Genomic DNA, 20962 nt, shown 5'->3' on the forward strand with positions numbered 1-20962 from the left:
TGGTCGAATATAGGAAAATCAAACTTTTTTTGCTATCATGTATGGGCACCATAAGGCGATTCCTAGGCATTATACTTATATTTTAATAGAAATTAAGAAACTGCCCTGCAAGAGTAAATAGAAAATGGTCTCCAATTGTAGGGTTGGTCAACGAGATGCAAATAATGCTGTGTTTATGCAGGATTCTGCAAATTGTGTATGCAAATGTATGCAGCTACCTTACTGTCCTTTAGATGTCCTCAGTATGGTGAAGCAAGGTCATAATGTGATCAGTCACCCAAATAACGAGACAGAGGACCAGTGTGTCTGTTTTAATGGTATTTTATATATTTTAGTTCATCGGGTATACACACCGCACCTACACCAGCACTATTTGCACACTTTTGAAGAAAGGACAGAATAATCTGCTTTGTTTAAAAACAACTGAAGACAATGGTAGCGGTTATGTGGAGGAAATCTTTAGCAGTCCATGTTATGTTTTAAGATATACATTTGACAGTAGCTAGCATTAGTACAGAAACTAAGAAAAAAGTAGATATACAAAATAAACCAAACTTTTTATATATATTTACACAAACCAGTGCCTCTTTAGTGTAATCTTCTTACACGTCATACATGTTTCATCACTTATGCAACAGACGCAAGTAAAACGCAAACAAGTATAAATTAAAACAAAAGAAAAGAAGGGACAAGGTGCAAAACTGCCATTCTATATCGTATTTCTACACAACATTGCAAATGCAAAGGAATGACACGTGGTGTTTAGCACCTAAAGTGCAGATCCCATACTGCAGTAGACTAGCCCTAGGAGAGGCTGCAAACTAGGAAACCTCTTAGGAAAGCAAGGCTAAGGTACATGATTAAATCTTTATTTTCAAATGGTGAAAATGGAACATGAGCCTTAAGCAATCCCAAAGCTCGGATTAAAAATAAGATTCTTACTTGAAGAGAGGGAAGCCTTAGGATCCTATTGAGGCTTCCCTCGTTGGTCCAATTGCCTCTGTTGATGAGCACTGCCCCTCTCAACATCGGAGCAATGCAGCTTCTCTTTGTGCAGCATAGCCATGCAGTAGCCACGCGAGCCCACCCATGCACGCGGCTCTGGTTTACTGCCCATGCATGGCGGTCTCGCTGCACAAAGAGGATTAGGGACAATGCCTTGCTGCTAATCTTCCGGAGGCCGCGCTCAACAACAGGGGACAATAAAGTAGCGAGGGAAGCCTCAATAAGATCCTGAGGCTTCCCTCTCTTTAGGTAAGTATCTCATTATGTACCTGAGCTTTGGCTCTTGTACACTTTAGTTTGTTTTGGATTCTTGCATTTCAGTGCAGCCGGTTATCAAAAAACGTTCTTTAAGTTTACTTGCTTGGCAAATTCACATCTTCATCTGCAAAATCCAGTGAAAGGAGCCTTGATGTGTAAAGCCCAAGGCATGCTACTTAGCATGCTCACATGGACCGGTGAGGTAGGTCTATTCCTGACCCATTCCTGCGTCCAAAACCATTTCATTTTTTTAAACCCACTTTTATCTTCAACAGTCTGTAAACACTGTGGACCACTTTCTCTGAGTTACAAAAGAAGCAGATTACACTCATGTTATAAGTAATGCCTCCTGTATCATACCAGTGGCCACATACAAAGTGATGACTGCTACAATACAGCAGACTGATAGTATGGCACAGACATTTAGCAACCAAAATAATGCTATACAAGTCTGTAGGGCACCTAGGTAAACTGCTCACGTCACACTTACCTTGCAAATAAAAGATTGACAAAATATTCTCCTCACTTTATGACATTCTCCTGAAAAGATAGTCTGGTGATCCAGCAACTGCCCAAAGCATCCAGCAAGCAAAAGTAAGGTTCATATCTGAGCATGAAATTCTCCTATGCAGTTGCACAGATTGGGGCATGATGGTGTAAAGTCAGGAGCTGCATTTGTACTCTACCTTATCCCACAGTGACAGCCGGGGGTCATGAGAATGGATCAAGCCAATAGCAGAGATTCACTGCCTGCTTTGAAAAGGCAGTGAGGGAAATGGGTGGTGGATATAAACATGGGTCAGGGACCAGGATATAGGCCCTTGGCCATACAATGAGTCAGTGCTGAAAAGCAAGAGATCACATTCAACTAATCTGTTCTATCTAATTCGCTGTCCATTTTTTAGCTGCTGAAAGCTGTATCATTGTTAATCTGTCAACTGTAAGCCTACTGAAGATGATCCATTGTAGGGACAACTTTGTATTGTCTCATCAAAAAGTCCAAATAAACTGTTTTTCATCCATGTACTTCAGTGGAAGATATGAGTCATGAGAACTTTGACAGATATATAATATAAAGCAACAAGTACTCTAAACTAAACGTAGTCACAGAAGGAAGTGCACAAAGCTCCATTCAGTGCGGCAATATATCGGCAAACTCTAAGCAGTGCAGGCTGTGTAGGGAAAACTGAGTGCTTCTCAATTACTGCTTCAGAATCTGTGGATCAAAGGAAGCTGCGACGAGGCAGTATACTCTGTTACACTGCTATAGAGTGTGGACAATTGCTTTGTGACATGTGCTGCTGTAGAACTAATGGTATAGTAAGACTTTATGATACAACCACTTGATATGACAGGACACAGAGGTAACAGTCAACTGCTCAAGACATGAGGCTGGTAAGAAAGGCCTCTTTGTCATGATGCTTTCCATGTGTTTAGAAATTAGTAGCTTCTATACTGCATTTTGCTTAAAAAATAAAACCATTCCTAATATACGACAAGAAGAAGTTAGAAGTCTGTACCTTAACTGTGTTCTCTTTTTCAAAACTTCTACGCTTTAGTACAGGACTGGCAAGACCCTGGGCCTCAAACTGTAAGCATACGATCTGCATATATCAGTAGTAGAAGGATCCAGTGCTACCTGTTAAAGGTTTCTTGGCCTTGGGTTTAACCATTCAACACTACAAGAGTTTGTAGAACAAGGTTCATAGGTTCATTAAATACATTAATGCAGTTCAGAATCTTTAGGCAATAAGTGTTAAAATATGACCTTAAAAAAGGATTAAAAAAAAAATAAGGAGTAGATGTGGCAATATTCTTAAAAAAACAAACAAACAAAACAAAAAAAACCTACAAAAACTTGGATAACTGTTAATTAATGAGCTATACTTCAATTGAAAATACAATAATGATTATCATTGACCAAGAACAATCGCTAGTCCTTTCTCTGATATTTAGAGCGCTGAGATTTGAATTTCAGTTTCTTTTTTTTTTGTACACAAACGGAACCCCAACACTTGATTTAAAAATAGTTTCCTGTCAATGGCTGTTTAAAAAAAAAATACAATATGGAAACTCTGTGGTATCAAGGATATCGTGGTGGATTAAAAGACTGCTCACTCAGCTAATAGCATACCTTCACCTTCCCAATTTCAGTTAGTGTCAATTATACAAGGGATGTGCAAATATGTTAGCAAGGGCCAGAGATGCTTGACCATAATGTAACTGGCAAGCATTGACCTACTACCATCTTGCCATGCTGCACGCCTGGGCCTCTCACATACAGGCAAACCAATGTATCCGGCCAAGGAAGGCAACAGAAGGTATCATGTTTTAATAAAGACAACTATTTTACAAGAGTTGGGCTGTTAAGAGGTCTCTTTCCCTTGCACTCCAGTAGCTGTTTTTATTGAGCTGATGGTCCTGTTGAACCAGGTCTTCTTTGCTGCCTGTACTTCATTTAGGGCAAGACCAAGATGGTGCTCCAGATCCTGCAACAAGGAAAAAACAAAATACAGATATGTCACACAATTCCTCCTCCTCTTTTTGCATTCATTTTAATACATTAGCATTTTACATTGTAACACATAAGCAGATCATCTCACACTAGATCTTTACTTGCCTCTGAAGCAATAAAATATTTTGTGGATTGGGCCCATAGTGGGCTAGATTACCTGCTGCTGACTTTGTGGTGCTCGTTGCCCCTCACATTAACCCTCCTTTTCCCACAGCAGCAGTGAACAAGATATTCTGGTCCAGCGAAGGAAAGCACTTATGCAGATCTTTCTTTCATGCACAAGTGCTTCCTTTTGCTGGGCATAGGCAGGTTGGAACTTGCGTATACCAAGATTAGAAATGCTCACCGGCAGTCACTGCATTTCCTGCAGCTTATTCAAGTTATGTGCCAGTCAAATATTACAAAGTCAGGGAATAGGAGGCAGTGGAGCTAGAGATTATGGGGCCCCATAGCAAAAGTTTTATGGGACGATTAGATGCAGGCACTCTTGAGCTTTGCCGCCCGCCCCTACCCCATGGATATAAGTTGATTTGGCAATGTACATTCTCATGCAATCTACCCTGCATATAGTCCATGGATACAGAGACAAAGGGAGGGGGAGGAGGAACACAGTTAATTGTGAATACATCAAGTACCGCCAGGGCCCGCTCTGCTCCAAGGCCCCATAGCAGCCGCTATTGCTACGCCCCCGATGGGAGGGACCCCACAAAGACAATAAGCACAGTGAACAAGGTCAGCAGCAGGTAATCTACCCCATCATAGGCTTAATCCACACATTTTTTTTTTTCACTTCAGGGGTACTTTAAGGCTTAATGGTGCTTCAAATACAAGTTACATCTTTTACATCTTGAAGTAAAAGAGATGCTTACTACAGCAGATTCCTGGCTGATTTCTGTTTTTTTCTTACTTTTCCTTTGCTTACATCTCTGATGGCGATGTCAGCACTAAGCAAAAAGCAGGGGCATTTCAAGATAGCATGCTTTGCTCAATTTGTGGCAGGATGGAATATGCAAGAGTGAAGAGCTATAGGTCTGTTTATAGCAGCTTGAATAGCTGAGTTTTCACCCTTAAGTCACCTGTGTTTTCCATCACCTGTCTGTCAATAGAGTTCACTTTTAGGAGTAAAATAAATGTGTTTACAAATAAAAAGGAATGGGAGCATCAAAGTACCTCTGTGTCTGCATGAACAAGTTAAAACAAAAAGCCCCGGTAACAAGCAGTCTTTTTTTTTTTTGGAGGGGCGCTGCAGAGATACAGCCTATTCTCTCCACCTGCTTGAATTGGCAACCCTATTTTGTGGGTGTAAGCTTGAAGTCGTTTATTGCTTCATTGCATAGGTCAATACAAGTTATTAATAAGTTTGTCCTGACGTATGCAGTGACTTATGCAATAGAATACATGCCTTCAAGTTTATAACCCGGTGTGCTAACCTACTTCAGACTTGTCTATTTGATTGTTGTTGCTTAGCACCCTGGTTATGCACCCAACTGCTGTACCTAGGAAGGTGTGCCATGTCCAACCAGTTATTTGACTATTTTGTGGCTACGTCACAATACATGCATTTTTCCATTGTACTCCAATGCTATAATCAGTGGCTCTTGGTTTATTGTTTTGTCTTTTTTCACCCCCATAACCCTCCCACCCCCTTACTTCCTCCACCCCCCCCCCCCCCACAACAACAAATAAACAACAAAAACTTGCATAACTGTTAATTAGTGAATGAGCTATACTTCCATTGAAAATACCATAATGATTATCATAGACCAAAATAAGTGCTCATGCTTGCTACACAGCCATAGCAGTCAAGACACCTGTTTTTTCGCTCACCTGGGGAGGTGGGCAAGCACCCACGAAACGTGTTGTCAATTTTATGTGCTCGTATAAAAGACCATTTTTCAATAAACTGGTCTAAATTATTCAAGAGAGGTAAGATTATCTCTAGTGATTTCTAATTATATATATCTAATTAAAATCCTTTATTTGCAAAATTAACAGTAATATTCCTTCCTGACATTAACATATTAAAAAGTCTATAAGTTAATTTTTTTTTATTATTATTATTTTTAAATTGTCAATTTTTTTTATAAGTGTTTTATTTGGGTAACTATAGGGTAGGAATGTAATGAGTTAAAATGTATGTATAACTATATATAAAGTGTATGTGGGTGTATGTGTGTGTATGTTTGAGTGCATTTTACTTTTTGGCCACAAGATGGCACTGCACTTAACTTCAGAGTATGTAAACAGTACTCGGAAACAGTTAGTGTATCTGTTTGTTACCTGAATAAAATGCCGGCGTCAGCATGATCCCAGCTTTTCATTCATCACAGGCACAGCGATCGGGACGGGAACAAGCTATTCCCAGTCCCTGATCAACTTAGCGGCGGAACTGGTTGTGAAGCAATGTGCAATGAGTTACCCTTAAAGGTAACTCAAGATGAAAATAAACTGATGATATAAACAGTTGTATCTATCCTCCTGCTCCTAAAAATGACTTTTTCTTTAGATCCTTGAATTTTATTATCTGTGTATTAGCTACGAAAATAATGTTTAACCATTTCACCACCGCCGGATCGTGTATTTACGCTCCGTAAATACACGATCCGGCGGTGGTGAAATGGTTAAACATTATTTTCGTAGCTAATACACAGATAACAAAATTCAAGGATCTAAAGAAAAAGTCATTTTTTAGGAGTAGGAGGATAGATCCAACTGTTTATATCATCAGTTTATTTTCATCTTGAGTTACCTTTAACCAGTTCGGCCTATCTGGACGAGCTTCCTCGTCCAGATAGGCACTGCTGCTGCCGCCGGCTGGTGCGCGCGATCGGGTGCACCCCCGCGCGCGCTCCGGCTGCCCGCCGATAGCCCCCCGATCAGTGAATGGGAATATAATTCCGATTCACCGATCTAACTTCCCCGCAGAAATACTGACGCTTTCTCTCCAGAGAGCGCGGTATTTCTGCCCCCAGGAAACTTCTCCCCAGCATTTTAGTTCCTGGATGCGAGATCGTTCGCATCCAGGACTTTTTTCACTGTGGCCATCTTGTGGCCAAATAGTAAACTGAAAAATTATTATAGTGTTGCGCCTAACCATTTTAGTCTTCATATGCATTTTATAGATATTTTATGGGAAACTGTCCCTTGAACAGATATTTAGGTTGTATAATTCACAACCTCATTAAAGATTTGTATTTCCATTTGACAAGCGCAGTCTGTTTGTTTACGCACAAATAGTAAACTGCACCAACATACATTTTTAATTAAAAAAAAGATTATTTTACATTTAAAATTAGCAGTTTCCCTCCCACACCAAAAATTACCCACATACACTTTTTTTTATAAAAAAAAAAAAATACAATTAAAAAAAACAAAAACAACATAAATAGTTACCCAAGGGTCTGAACTTTTTAAATATGCATGTCAAGAGAATATGTTGTTATATTATTTAAAATGATAAGCTTATAAATAGTGATGGACGCAAATTGAAAAAATGCACCTTTATTTCTAAATGAAATATCGGCACCATAAATTGTGATAGGGACATCGTTTAAACGGTGTAATAACCAGGACAGATGGGCAAATAAAATACATTAATTTTAATTACGGTAGCGTATATTAATTTCAAACTATAATGGCCAAAAACTGAGAAATAATGAATTTTTTTCCTGTTAAAATAGATTTAGAAAAAAATAATTCTTAGCAAATGTACTACCCAAAGAAAGCCTAATTAGTTGCGGAAAAAACAAGATATAGATCAATTCATTGTGATAAGTAGCAATAAAGTTATAGGCGAATGAATGGAAGGTGAACGTTGCTCGGATGCATGAGATTTTCGGACTGCGGTGCTGAACCGGGTAACATTTCTATAGCTCACTTGTAAAATACAGTTCACATGATAGCTTCATACAAACCATGATATCCAACAAGCTAACCTTTAATGAAAATGTTACATTTGTATTTATACATATGGTGAACTTATGATAGGGTCATACAATCCACTCTGCTAAAGCCTTATACACATGCTAGATGGTTCTCTGCCAAGGCTGGTTGGGGCTGCTTCTACTGAGGATCTAGCACTCTATCTCTCGGCTGAAGACAGAGCTGAAGTTACTTTTAAAACACTGTAATTTCGGCCGCCAGCGATATCTGGAAGCCGAAGTACCTCATTCCCTACCATTCACGTGGACCTGAAGGGGTCTCTATTTATAGATGGAAGATGCTTAGGAAAATGGACAGTTGAAATAGACATACAGTGCTGCCAATGATTATTCATACCTCTGGTATATTTTGACTTAAAGTTACTTTTATTCAACCAGCAATTCGACTGAGTTTCACTTTCTTCAGTAGCCGGCCACTGTGCCTGCATGGCCCTGGCCATGCGTATAGTCGTTCCCGTCGCCTGAAGCGTCCTGCGCAGGTGCAGTACAAGAAAATGCAGGACGCTCTTGGCAGAAGGAGTAAGAACGAGGATTTGCTTGGCCAGGGCCGCGCAGGCGCAGTACAAGAAAATGCAGGACACTCTCTGCAGCAGGAGTAAGAACGAGGATTTGCTTGGCCAGGGCCGCGCAGTACAAGAAAATGCAGGATGCTCTTGGCAGAAGGAGTAAGAACGAGGATGTGCTTGGCCAGGGCCGCGCAGGCGCAGTACAAGAAAATGCAGTACGCTCTCTGCAGCAGGAGTAAGAACGAGGACGTGCTTGGCCAGGGCCGCGCAGTCGCAGTACAAGAAAATGCAGGATGCTTTCTGCAGCAGGGGTAAGAACGAGGATTTGCTTGGCCAGGGCCGTGCAGGCACAGTACAAGAAAATGCAGGACGCTCTCTGCAGCAGAAGTAAGAACGAGGATTTGCTTGGCTAGGGCCGCGCAGTACAAGAAAATGCAGGACGTTCTCTGCAGCAGGAGTAAGAACGAGGACGTGCTTTGCCAGGGCCGCGCAGGCGCAGTACAAGAAAACGCAGGACGCTCTCTGCAGCAGGAGTAAGAACGAGGACGTGGAGGGCCGCGCAGGCACAGTGGCCATCAACTTGTAAGTAGGTGAAAGTGAAACTGAGCCGCGGCGGGGGACTGGAGGATCGTTGAGGACCGGCGAGGACAGGGTGGCTGCAGGAGGCTGGCCGAAGCCCCAGGTCAGTGAAACACTTTTTTATCATTACAGGTTTCCTTGATGATGCAGTAGAGGGAAGCCTCTGGATATGCCAGTTCTTGTCAAATATGTTGAGAGAGTTCCAGCGCTGAGGGTGAAGAAGGACGGGGGAAGCCTCTGGTCTATCGTTTACTGAGGTAAGTATCTAATGTTTGCAATTTTTTTCCTCAAAGCTTTATTTTTCAGCAAGAGCCCCATTTTTCTTAGTCATCTATAGAGATGGTCAGTGACTTTCCAATAATTCTAATTTGCATGCAGATTTAATGTAACTTGTATGTAGCTTGGAACTGGGCCAATCATATGCACTTCCTGCCAATTTTGTCTGGCACTATTCCAAGCTGCATACACCTTGCATGAAATGTGCATGCAAGCCCGAGCACCACACTATCCATTTCTAGTCATATAAAAAGAAAGTTAAAAAAAAAAAAAAAGCTGACCTGTATTTTACACTCAGCCTCTACCAGCTGAAGTTTGGTTTGAGCCAGTTCAAGTTCCATTTCCCGAAGTTGATTCTTCAGGGTCTCCTTCTCCTCATCAGCATCTTCCTCAGTGGAGTTGTCCTTGGTGGCGCTGACCAGCTTCACTTTTCCTTCTGTGTTAAAGAATTCTCTGCAGCGTTCACAGCCTTCCACCTTTTGCTAAATAATGAGGGATAGAGGGAAATAGTTAAAGAGGAACTTTAACCAAGGACTGAACTTCATTCCAGTCAGTAGCCGATATCCCCTTTCCCACTAAAAAAAAATCTTAACCAATTCTCAAATAGATCATCAGGTGGGTCTGTCTGGCTATTATTGTGGTGGCACCCCTCCCACAGTGTGATGTAAGGGTCATGGCCTAGACCGTTTCCTGTCTGTAGATAGATATAGATCTATCTATCGATCGATCGATCTCAAAAAAATAAAGGGAACACTTAAACAACACAATGGAACTCCAAGTCAATCACACTTGAAAAATGTTCACTTAAAGAGAACCTGAACTGAAATAAAATGTCAAAATAACCATACTCAGGTCATACTAACCTCCCGTGTAGTCTACGCCTCAATCTCTTTCTCCTCTCCTGCGTCACACATTTGTCCACTGTGATCAATGGAATTCTCCGTCCTCCATTTTAAAAATGGCCATTATCCCATAACAGTTTCCTGGTCAGCGCACTGTTAAACTGTAATATCACCAACTTGGCCATAGGGGAAACATGGACATTACCTTGCACATTCAGTTGTAACTGACAGCTGCTGATATATAACTGACTGCAACTGGTATATTTTAGTTCTGACAAAATATTGTCAGAACTGGAACGGATAACTGTAAGAAGAAAATGGTGAGCCTCTGAGAGGAACGGACGGTGAGGTTAGTATGTAATAATCATTTGCAGCTACATCATGTGTTTATTTTAAATAATTTTACTCAGTTCAGGTTCCCTTTAAGGGTCATACACACCTACCAACTATCTGTCCAACTATCTGCCAAACGTGTCTGTTAAGCCCCATACAACTTTTGTTGTGAAACAAGTTGAAACAACTAAAACAAGTATTTTGCTATTGATCAAACAGCTGATAAGACTGCTAAGAAGCCAATCCAACAGTTGAATTGGCTTCTTATCAGCTGTTTGAACAATAGCAAAATACTTGTTTTAGTTGTTTCACAACAAAAGTTGTATGGGGCTTAACAGACAAGTTTGGCAGATAGTTGGACAGATAGTTGGTAGGTGTGTATGATCCTTTAGGTAGTAACACTGATTAACAATTAATTTCACATGCTGTTGTGCAAATGGAATAGACAAGAGGTGGAAATTATATGCAATTAGCAAGACATCCCCAAATAAAGGAGTGGTTATGCAAGTAGTTACCACACACCACTTCTCAGTTTCTATGCATTCTGGCTGAGGTTTTGGTCACTTTTGAAAGCTGGCGTTGCTTTGACTCTAATGGTAGCATAAGACTGAGTCTACAGCCCACACACGTGGCACATCAGTGCGAGCTGTGTCAAGAAGGTTTGCTGTCAGTGTAGTGTCCAGAGAATGGAGGTATTACCAGGAGACAGGCCAGTATATCAGGAGACATCGATGAGGCCGTAGGAGGGAAACAACCCAGCAGCAGGACCACTACCTCCGCCTATGTGCAAGGAAGAACTGGAGGACCACTCTCAGATCCCTGCAAAATGACCTCCAGCGGGCCACAAATGTGCACGTGTCTGCTAAAACGGTCAGAAACAGACTCCATGAAGGTGGGGTATGAGGGGCCGACGTCCACAGGTGGGGTTGTGCTTACTGCCCAACACTGTGCAAGAGGTTTGGCATTTGCCATAGAACACCAAAATTGGCAAATTCGCCACTGGCACCCTGTGCTCTTCACAGATGAAAGCAGGCTCACACTGACATGTGGCAGAGTCAGGAAACGCCACGGAGAACGTTCTGCTGCCTGCTAGATCCTCCAGCATGACCAATTTGGCAGTAGGTCAGTAATGGTGTGGGGTGGCATTTCTTTGTGGGGCTGCACAGCCCTCCATGTGCTTGCCAGAGGTAGCCTGACTGCCATTAGATACCCAGATGAGATCCTGAGACCCCTTGTGAGAACATATGCTGGTGCGGTTGGCCCTGAGTCATCCTAATGCAAGACAATGCTAGACCTCACATAGCTGGAGTCAGAAGTTCCTGCAAGACGAAGGCATTGATGCTAAAGACTGGCGCACCTGCTTCCCAGACCTGAATCCAATTGAGCACATCTGGGACACCATGTCATGCTCCATCCACCAATGCTACATTGCACCATAGACTGTCCAGGAGTTGGTGGATGCTTTATTCCAGGTCTGGGAGGAGATCCTTCAGGGGACCATCCGCTACCTCATCAGGAGCATGTCCAGGCATTGTAGGGAGGTCATACAGGCATGTGGATGCCACACACACTGTTAAGCCTCATTTTGTCTTGTTTTAAAGGACAACTGAAGTAAGAGGTATATGGGGGCAGCCATATTTATTTCCTTTTAACCAATACCAGTTGCCTGGCAGACCTGCTGAACTATTTGGCTGTAGCAGTGTCTGAATCACACCAGGAACAAGCATGCAGCTAAGTTATCAGATCGGACAATAATGTCAGAAACACCTGATCTGCTGCATGCTTGTTCAGGGTCTATGGCTAAAAGAGGCAGATGATCAGCAGGACAGCCAGGAAACTGGTATTGCTTAAAAGGAAATACATATGGCAGCCTCCATATACCTCTCACTTTAGTTGTCCTTTAAGGACATTACACCAAAGTTGGATAAGCCTGCAGTGTTTTTTTTTTTTTCACTTAAATTTTGAGTGCGACTCCAAATCCAGACATCCATGAGTTGAGTATTAGGTAGCTATAATGTACCCCTCTCCCCCCACATTGCTAGACATAAAAGCCCCCGGGTATTAGGTAATAATAAGCAGCCTCCCCAGTATAGGTAGACAGATGCATCTCCCCATATAGGTAACTAGATGCAGTCTCCCAGAGGATAACGGCTCGCATTGCTGCTGCTGCTGAAATTCCAGTTGGCATAAAATACTATTACCCCTCTGAGGGGGGATTCCATCCCAGTATAGGAAGCCAGATATGACTCCAGGTATCAGGTAGCCAGAGTCCCCATAATACAGAGAGCAGTGGAGTGAGCAGTAAGTGACTCACCATCCAGTAACGGGGGAGATAAATGGGATAGCTCTTTCTCTTCAGCATCCTGGACTCCAACAGCTGCAGCGGCATCAGTCATCACATAAGCCGTCAGTGGCAGTGGGTCACATGAAGACTGATGTCCTGTAGCCATGAAAACCAAGACACAGAAGAGCGAGACAGATCACTTGTATCTCTCACATTGCTGGGTGGTGATTTACTTACCTGTTGCTCCAATGCACTCTCTGAATAAGCTGCACTCCCTCCTGCACTCCTCCCCAGGTAGGGACCTGCTTTTGAGCCCTCCTGGAGACATGGTTTGGTATAAAGAAAGTGAAGATTTAAAGAGAATAAGACCACTGGATTTGAACAAGTAAATGTAAAGGGTCACCAGCAAGCTACCTTCATTTTAACTGAGTAAAGTTTAGAATGTCAGAGTTGAAAGTAATCTGAGGTTTGACAGTCACTACCCGGTGCCTGACCCTGTGTGAATAACAGATGCTGCGTCACAGCTCCTGAGTGTCCACCAATATTGTGTAATTCAGCCCCATTATTATTCACAGCTATGCTGTTCTGATTTTGAACACTGCAATGTACAATCAGAAGCTAGGAAATAGTTTGTTTTGTCAGCAACGTGCCAGGCATTGGAATTGCCAACAGTTGTCCTATCTGACAGGGCAGACATGAAGCTCTACTTTAAAGCTGTGATCAGAATTGTAACATGGGGGGGGTATCTTGAGAGATACAATTATTTATTTGTCCTAAGTAAACTTGCAACAATAAAAACTAAACTCTCTTGTAATGCCTTAATATAGGACAGGAAGCATATTTCTGATAATGACAACATTGCAGGGATTTTTGTAAGCATTCTCTAATTATTTTCATTTACAAAAAAAAAACAAAAAAAAAAACTTTACCTATCAAGACTATGATATAACATGCTCAGAAGAGAAAAGCTCTGTGGATAATGTAATTTCATATTCATGTAGCGAATGATTCTCCTAAGAATACATTTGTCAAAGACAAGTAAAACAGCAAGTCTAGCAATACTGCACTGTCCCCAGAATCCACCTTCAACATGTTCAGATCGCCACTGTAAACATTTGAAGGTCACATTCAAGTCCTGTGGCTCCCATTGGCTGTGAACTTACCCGGATTTTTTCAATTTCAGCTTTGTTCGATGTCTGCTGTTTTTCTAGCCTTTCGCTCAGCTGGGAACATATCTACAAATGAACACAGTTTTGGTTAGTAATGCAGATAAAATGTACTGTTTGTTTATGGCTTTAAAGGACAACTGAAGTGAGAAGAATATGGAGGGTGCCATATGTATTTCCTTTTAAACAATACTAGTTGCCTGGCTGCCCTGCTGGTCTATTTGGCTCTATTAGTGCCTGAATAACACTGGAAGCAAGCATGCAGCTAATCTTGTCAGATCTGACAATTATGTCAGAAACGCCTGATCTGCTGCATGCTTGTCCAGGGTCTATGGCTAGAATTTTTTGAGACAGGGGATTAGCAGTGCTGACAGGCAACTGGTATTGCTTAAAAGGAAATAAATATGGCAGCTTCCATATTGCTCTTGCTTCAGTTGTCATTTAACCACTTAATGCAAAGTGGACGTATATACGTCCAGTGTGGTTGTGGAGGGTGCACCACCAGAAGGTTACTAAATGAAGCACATGTGGTATCATTTTAACAAAGTGTGACAAGTTGTAGAATTCATTTCGGTGTGTTTTAAAGCTTGGGCCCACACCACATAAAACATAGGTAGGTACTCTTCCAGACATGGGAGAAATTCATAATTTGTACTTTTACAACTGAAGAAATAAAGCGTATTGCAACCCCTTTTCAATATACGGAGTGGTACGCTGTGAAACATCTTCAAGGAAAATTTGGTAAACGTAAGATTGGGGGAAATGCATAGTATGTCACTGGGTCAATATGGTACCTATCTATATACCTGGATGCAGGTACTAAAGATGTCAGAGATAGTGATAATGGGGGGAGGGAAGAGGTGCCTGTTTTCTTTGTCAGTTTTTGATATTTTGGAAATTACACTTGATGTTTTAAAATGTATACATTTCCTTCCCCTGGGAGATTTTATCTGTAACATGTTTTGAAATAAAATAAAAATAAAATAAAATGGGCAACTTCAATCCAACATAAAAAGTAATTTTCAAAATTATGATCACACTTGGGAATGTTCTAGCAAATCTGCACGAAACATGTGGTCATCTTAACTGTAATAAGTAGCAGAATAGATTTTAGAGTGTTTTAGGGTTGAGCCTATGCCTTGTGTATTGCTTTTAGTGACAAACTGAATCAAAAACAATTGCATTTTCACAAATTCTGTACTAAAATAAAAGACTTGTAAAATGAAAAAAAGTGAGTATAAAAGGAAAAAAACAAAACAAAAACATATTGTTACCTTGAAAACTTGGCTTTTTAAATATGTATGCCATAAGTGTATATTACTATTATGTTTGCAAATAAGATCTTGTAATCATCGATAGTGTACAATAATAATGCAAAAAAAAATAAAATACAAAACACAAAAAAGACACCTTTATTTCCAAATGCAATATTGTCACCATACATTGTACTAGGAACATAATCTAAAGGTTGTAATAACCAGGATGGATAAACAAATACAATTTGTGGGTTTAACTTGTAGTTAGCACTGTTATATTGTAAAGCTATAATGGATGTAAATGAAGAAATTGTGTTTTTTCCATTTTTCCTTTATTTTCCCTTTAAAATGCATAGCAAATAAGGCAATTTTCTTTTCTTTAGGTAACGAAAATATTACCCATTAAAAGCCTATTTTGTCCTGAAAAAAACAACAACAATGTATAGATAATTTAGGTGTGATAAGTAGTAATACAGTTATTGGTGAATGAATAGCAGCAGTGCTGATCTGTGAAAATTGCTTGGGGCTGAAGTGGTTAAAATAAAGAACGTAGCCTAACATTCAGCAAAGTCGTACACATAATAATGTTTAAATCTGTCGTTTCCAAATTGAACCATTTACAGCAGGTTGAAGCGTATTTATAAAGCAGTAATGTATTGCCATTCTACTTTTGATTAACGTTGATGGACACTACAAAAAAAAACAACTCTGTCCCCTTCATACTTTTTGGGGAAGAAAAAAAACTAATAAGTAAAAACAAACTAAACAAAACATTGCTGCAATAAGTAATGTAGATTGTTTATAATAAGCATACAAAGTAAATGAACACAGTTGTGCTAATAAGTTTACGTACCCTGGCAGCATTTATGAGTTCTTAATCATTTTTATCATTAATTCAAGATATAGATCATATAGGAGTGATAAGTAGTGATAAAGTTATTGGAGATTGAATGAGAGGAGCGCTGCAATGTAAAAATTGCTCTGATCCATAAGGGGAACATAACTTATGTCCAGTGTTTAAAAGAAGATAGGCTAGTTATGCCGAGAAAAATAAATGTCACAGCTTTCACTGGACAGCTCTGTGAGTTCAAGTAATATTGATCTCTCCGGTACCAGCAATACACTGCACATAAACAATAAAGGTATGTCTGTCCTCAGCACCATTCTTTTTGTAAGATGCAATTCTGTACTTGAGATGTAATGCTTAGACATGTGACACAGCAGAAGGAGGAGGACTGTCTCTTTTTATACTTCACTTACTAAATGCAGCACAGACATTTTGCAGCTGATTCAGTGATGCTGAAAAGTTGCATCTTTGACAGAATTTTTTAGCGGACCAGCTTATGTAGAATAGAGCTGATCACTGAGATACTCAAAGGTCTGGCTCAAAAGCAAATTATACACAACTTGGAATTGGGCTAACCAAATCGACATTTAAAATCAAAAGGATCTGCTCACAACTGTGACGCCAACTAGCCCAGCGATATTTTGAAATTAGAGAATCCACAGAAATAAAAGATAGGATCAGTAACTTTATATTTCCTGAGACACCTACAGATCCACTCCTTAACATACAATCAAATCATTATTAGTATTTCTAAATGCAGCCCAATCTTAAATATAACCACTAAACAAAAAATAATAATAAGTTACTGTATAAGGAACATAAATTGAAAAGGGTGTAAAAATTACACATTTTTGCAAAACCGTAAAAATTAATACATGCTTATAATATGTAATAGTTTTACTAGAACTTAAAGGAGTACTGTAGGGGGGGGGGGGGGGGGGGTTGGGGGAAAAAGAGTTGAGCTTACCCAGAGCTTCTAATGGTCCCCTGCAGACACCCTGTGCCCGCGCAGCCACTCACCGATGCTCCGGTCCCCGCTGCCGGTTCACTTCTGGGATTTCAGACTTTAAAGCTGGAAAATCGCTGCACCTGTGTGGCCGCGCCCTCACTCCCGCTGACATCACCAGGAGTATAATGTGCAGGCCCAGTACAGTCTGTGCCTGCGCAGTACTCTCCTGGTGATGTCAGCAGGAGCGAGGACACGGCCACACAGGCGCAGTGGTTTTCCAACTTTAAAGTCACAAGTGATACGGAGGCGGGGCCCGGAGCATCGGTGAGTGGCTGCGCGGGCACAGGACATCTGCGGGGGACCATTACAACTCTCTCCTCCGCCCCCCCAGCCCCCTACAGTACTCCTTTAAAAAAGCATCAAAACGCACAATGCTTTATTACTTCCTCTATTAAATTTTAGAATATTAAAGTAGCAGTTATTGTTAAAACTTTGTGTGTAGTGCCACATGTAATATAATAGTGTTTCCTTGTTTGCCTTTGTGTCATAATTGTGTAGGTGTTCTGCGTGGGATGTGTATACACTGACAACTCAACATTGTAGCAAAGTCTCATATCTTCAGTGTTGTCCCATAAAAAGCTATAACAAAATATTTACAGAAATGTGAGAGGTGTACTCACATTAGTGGAATACTGCATATATAAAGACGACAGGACTTTTTATATCAGCTAGCTTGATTATTACCGCTTTATCGATTTGAGGCTTCTTGCGATTTTTTTATACGATCCAATTTTTTATTCCGATTCAAAAACCAAGCAGCATGCAGTACTTTTATTTTTAAAATGAATCAAAAATCAGATCGTATAAAAATGTGGAATCGCATGTAGTGTGCCGCATGCAGGCCTTAAGGCTATTCATCACATTCCTGTTCTGAGATTCTACAGTCATTGTTTGCCTGCTCAATATATTAGCTTTGACAATACGTCTGCTGAGGTCATCTACCTTCAGCTCCAATTACAAGAAATGGAATATTACGCTCGCATTAAATTATTTAATCATCACAAAAAAATAATAAAAAAAAAAAAAATCCATCGGTTTCCATTTAGAGAAAACAATTCTGCCTAAGAATGCTTTACTGTAAGTATATAGTACACTGTAAATTAGGATATTGCCAGTGACTTTTTTTCTTTAAAATAACTGCACTGCATCTCTAAATTATTACATTTTACATTGTAGATTTTTGTACCGTGTTATGCTAGGTACACACCATACAATTTTCTGTTAGATTTTATCTTAGATTTACCTGCCAGATAGCCTTTTTCCATGTTGTAGGTAAATCTAACAGAAGAATCTAACAGAAAATTGTATGGTGTGTACCTAGCATTAGCAATCAGTAAAAGCAGGGCTGTACAAAAATTATCTGACTCTGAATCCTCCAATTATTAAACCTCCGACTCCAGGTACTCAAAATTGCTCAGACTCCGACTCCTTAGTCTAATTTTTACAAAGGCTATGGATTTGGTTCAAAAATCGTCTGACTCCTCAGTTAATTGAAACCACAGACTCCAGGTACCCAAAATTGCTCCGACTTCGACTCCTCGACTCCAACTCCACAGCCCTGAGTAAAATCAAGTAGTTTTGAATCAGGATACCATTTATTGGCTAACGTAAAAAAAAAAAAAAAAAAGTAAGAGTAAGCTCTCAGCTATTCTGCCTTCATCAGACTAGGATACTGTATGCATGCAGGATTCAAGTCTGATGAAGATGGAACAGCTGAAAGCTTACTCATTTTTTTTTTTAAGTTAGCCAATAAATGGCATTATCCTGATATAAAACGTCTTACATTTAAATAAAATGACAAATAATTTACTATCAAGGTATCAGAGATAAATGACTTTAGCTACAGTACCTGTTTGTAATCCCCAATGATTGAACTGTTTTTCTTTATTTCAGACTCAGCCTTGTCCAGTTCTCTGCGACACATTTCCTTTAGCTATAGAATAGTTGAAAATATTTGTATTAAAAACAGCTCAATGACTTCCTGTTCCACACTAAAGTGGTATTACATTTCTACATATGCATAATGCACGCCATATTATACATATCATTTTCCGTCCAGTACAATGTAGCATTTCTGAAAAGTAATGAAAAAGAGTAAAATAAAACATACTATACTAATATAGATCTATATATATATATATATATATATATATATATATATATATATATATATATATATATATCTATCTATCTATCTATGCTAGTGTTCCCAAGTTGCATAACTGGTGTGTATTTAACCAGAACACCAACCTGTGTGGATTCTTCTTCTAGACGCCGCTTCTCCTCCTCTGCATCAATTAGTTTTTGTTTGGTTAACAGCAGCTCCTTATTGAGAGCATCTGACTTTTCTTCAGCCTGGAAAAATATTGGCCAGAGTCAACCAGGTGATGAATGTAGGAATTCAAAGTTACATCCTTCTTAGCTAAAACGCTTGGTGTGAAAGTAGCCTTAAGGTGCCCATTCATGATCCAATATCCCAAGCAATTGACCATCCAATTGATTGTAAACACTCGTTTAGGCCCACCAATGAAGAGAAAAATTATAAAAATTCCAATCAGACCAAAATATTTGTAGGAAATTCGAAATGACAAACGATCAATAGAATGATTTTTCGGTACTATTAACGGTACCCAATCTCATCGATTGTATGTTTGATCGTTCGGGAGAATGTACCATTAATGGGCACCTTTCATTTAGCAGTATCTGAAGTGGAGAGGTTTGGTCTCTTAAGACACTTACACACTCCAATGAGTTCTGGGTCACCATGAGCTTGCTGGTTAGTCTGTGCCTCTCGGATTCACAAGCCCTACTCCATAGAGCTAAATTAATCCATGCCATGCACTGATTAGGATCAAACAATCCGAAACAGTCTGTATGCATGTTGGATTATTATGGCTCTGTACAAATTAACAAGCTGACACATCATTGCATTCCAGCGGTTCTGGAGGTGTGTTTAGCTTCTAAGGGTACAATGGTTAATTTGCATATATTCAGCAGTGTTGTTCTGGGAGACATCTCAAGCTCACTCCAACCTGAATTATCGCAAATTCTTTCTGTTTTAGGAGAGCAAACTTTTGTTTTTCTTAACATCTTAGTAAGGGGTTTTAGGACCATTGTAGTCCCTTACACACTCCAATGAGTTCTGGGTCACCATGAGCTTGCTGGTTAGTCTGTGTCTCTTAAGACAGTACTGGTTTTGCAGATTTATTTTTTTCCACCAATTGTAAAGGAAACAGAACTGACCATTAACTATACACAAGGGAGTAAAAAGACAGTCTTGCAGCTTTGTTTTATTTATGTTATTAGAGTCACACAGAGACAGGCAATCAAGATGAAAGTGTATAGCCTTACATTATCCAGGTCCTTGCGGAGGGCAATCTTGCTGGTAACTAACTCATGGGCCAAGTCGTCATTTTCTTGCTCCAGTCTCATGTTTGCTTCCTGAAGCCGCCTGTTTTCACGCTAGAAAAAGACAAAAGAAAACCCATCTGCCATTTTTTGCTGTCATCTGAAGGCATGAAGTGGATGGCCAGTTAAGAATAGATATATAACAAAGTCCAATCATACGCAGTGCACAGGCTGTGGAATTATTAATCCCAGTCCTAATGACTAGTGCCACATGTGAAGTCAGCCTGAACATTTACATTACTTCCATGGCTTGTTCACTTGCAGCATAAAATACATATTAACTTTGTAAAGAAAAGCTCAGAGGTTGTTTTTTCTCGTACTACAGAAGTCCATTCAGGCGCTCATAATCTCCTTTCACTAGCTTCCTTTGGAAAGCACAGGACAGTGTGAGGTCTCAATTCCTACTCAAGTGGACATGTCTTATGTGGGTTGGCTGTGAAAGGAAAACAGACAAAAAAAGGTCTCAGGATTTATACTTACCTGCGGCTTATTACATACAGAAGTCCTGGCAACACCAGCCATACTTAACCACTATCTTCATCATCCTCAGCACTTTGGAAAAAATGTCTTTGCACTGCACTGGGGCTGCTGCATAAGCCACCAGCATAAGGTACATTTGGTGGGACAGGTGATGTGAATGGGGTGAGGGTACTGCCTGGGCTTTCTTATCTATTGACACAGTCATTTCCTCCCCTCATCTGCCTCCCCTCACTTTCACCCTTCCCTCCCACAGCCCC

At 40.3% G+C, this 20962-nt stretch overlaps 1 protein-coding gene across 4 annotated transcripts in view; it reads right to left on the reverse strand.

The window, feature by feature from the left end:
- Nucleotides 1–305: 305 nt before the first annotated feature.
- RABGAP1 (RAB GTPase activating protein 1) overlaps nucleotides 306–20962 on the reverse strand; it is a 281195-nt gene continuing 260538 nt past the window's right edge. For all 4 annotated transcript variants that reach the window (XM_068248160.1, XM_068248159.1, XM_068248157.1 and 1 more), the window contains 6 exons: nucleotides 20169–20279; nucleotides 19068–19172; nucleotides 18667–18750; nucleotides 13703–13774; nucleotides 9362–9562; nucleotides 306–3752 (listed from right to left, as the gene is read on the reverse strand). In XM_068248160.1, coding sequence (XP_068104261.1) covers nucleotides 3630–3752; nucleotides 9362–9562; nucleotides 13703–13774; nucleotides 18667–18750; nucleotides 19068–19172; nucleotides 20169–20279 — 696 coding nt within the window. In that variant the 3' untranslated portion in view covers nucleotides 306–3629. The remainder of the gene's footprint in view (nucleotides 3753–9361; nucleotides 9563–13702; nucleotides 13775–18666; nucleotides 18751–19067; nucleotides 19173–20168; nucleotides 20280–20962) is intronic.

The sequence above is a fragment of the Hyperolius riggenbachi genome, chromosome 8 (genome assembly GCF_040937935.1).
Source record: "Hyperolius riggenbachi isolate aHypRig1 chromosome 8, aHypRig1.pri, whole genome shotgun sequence".
Lineage (NCBI taxonomy): Eukaryota > Metazoa > Chordata > Amphibia > Anura > Hyperoliidae > Hyperolius > Hyperolius riggenbachi.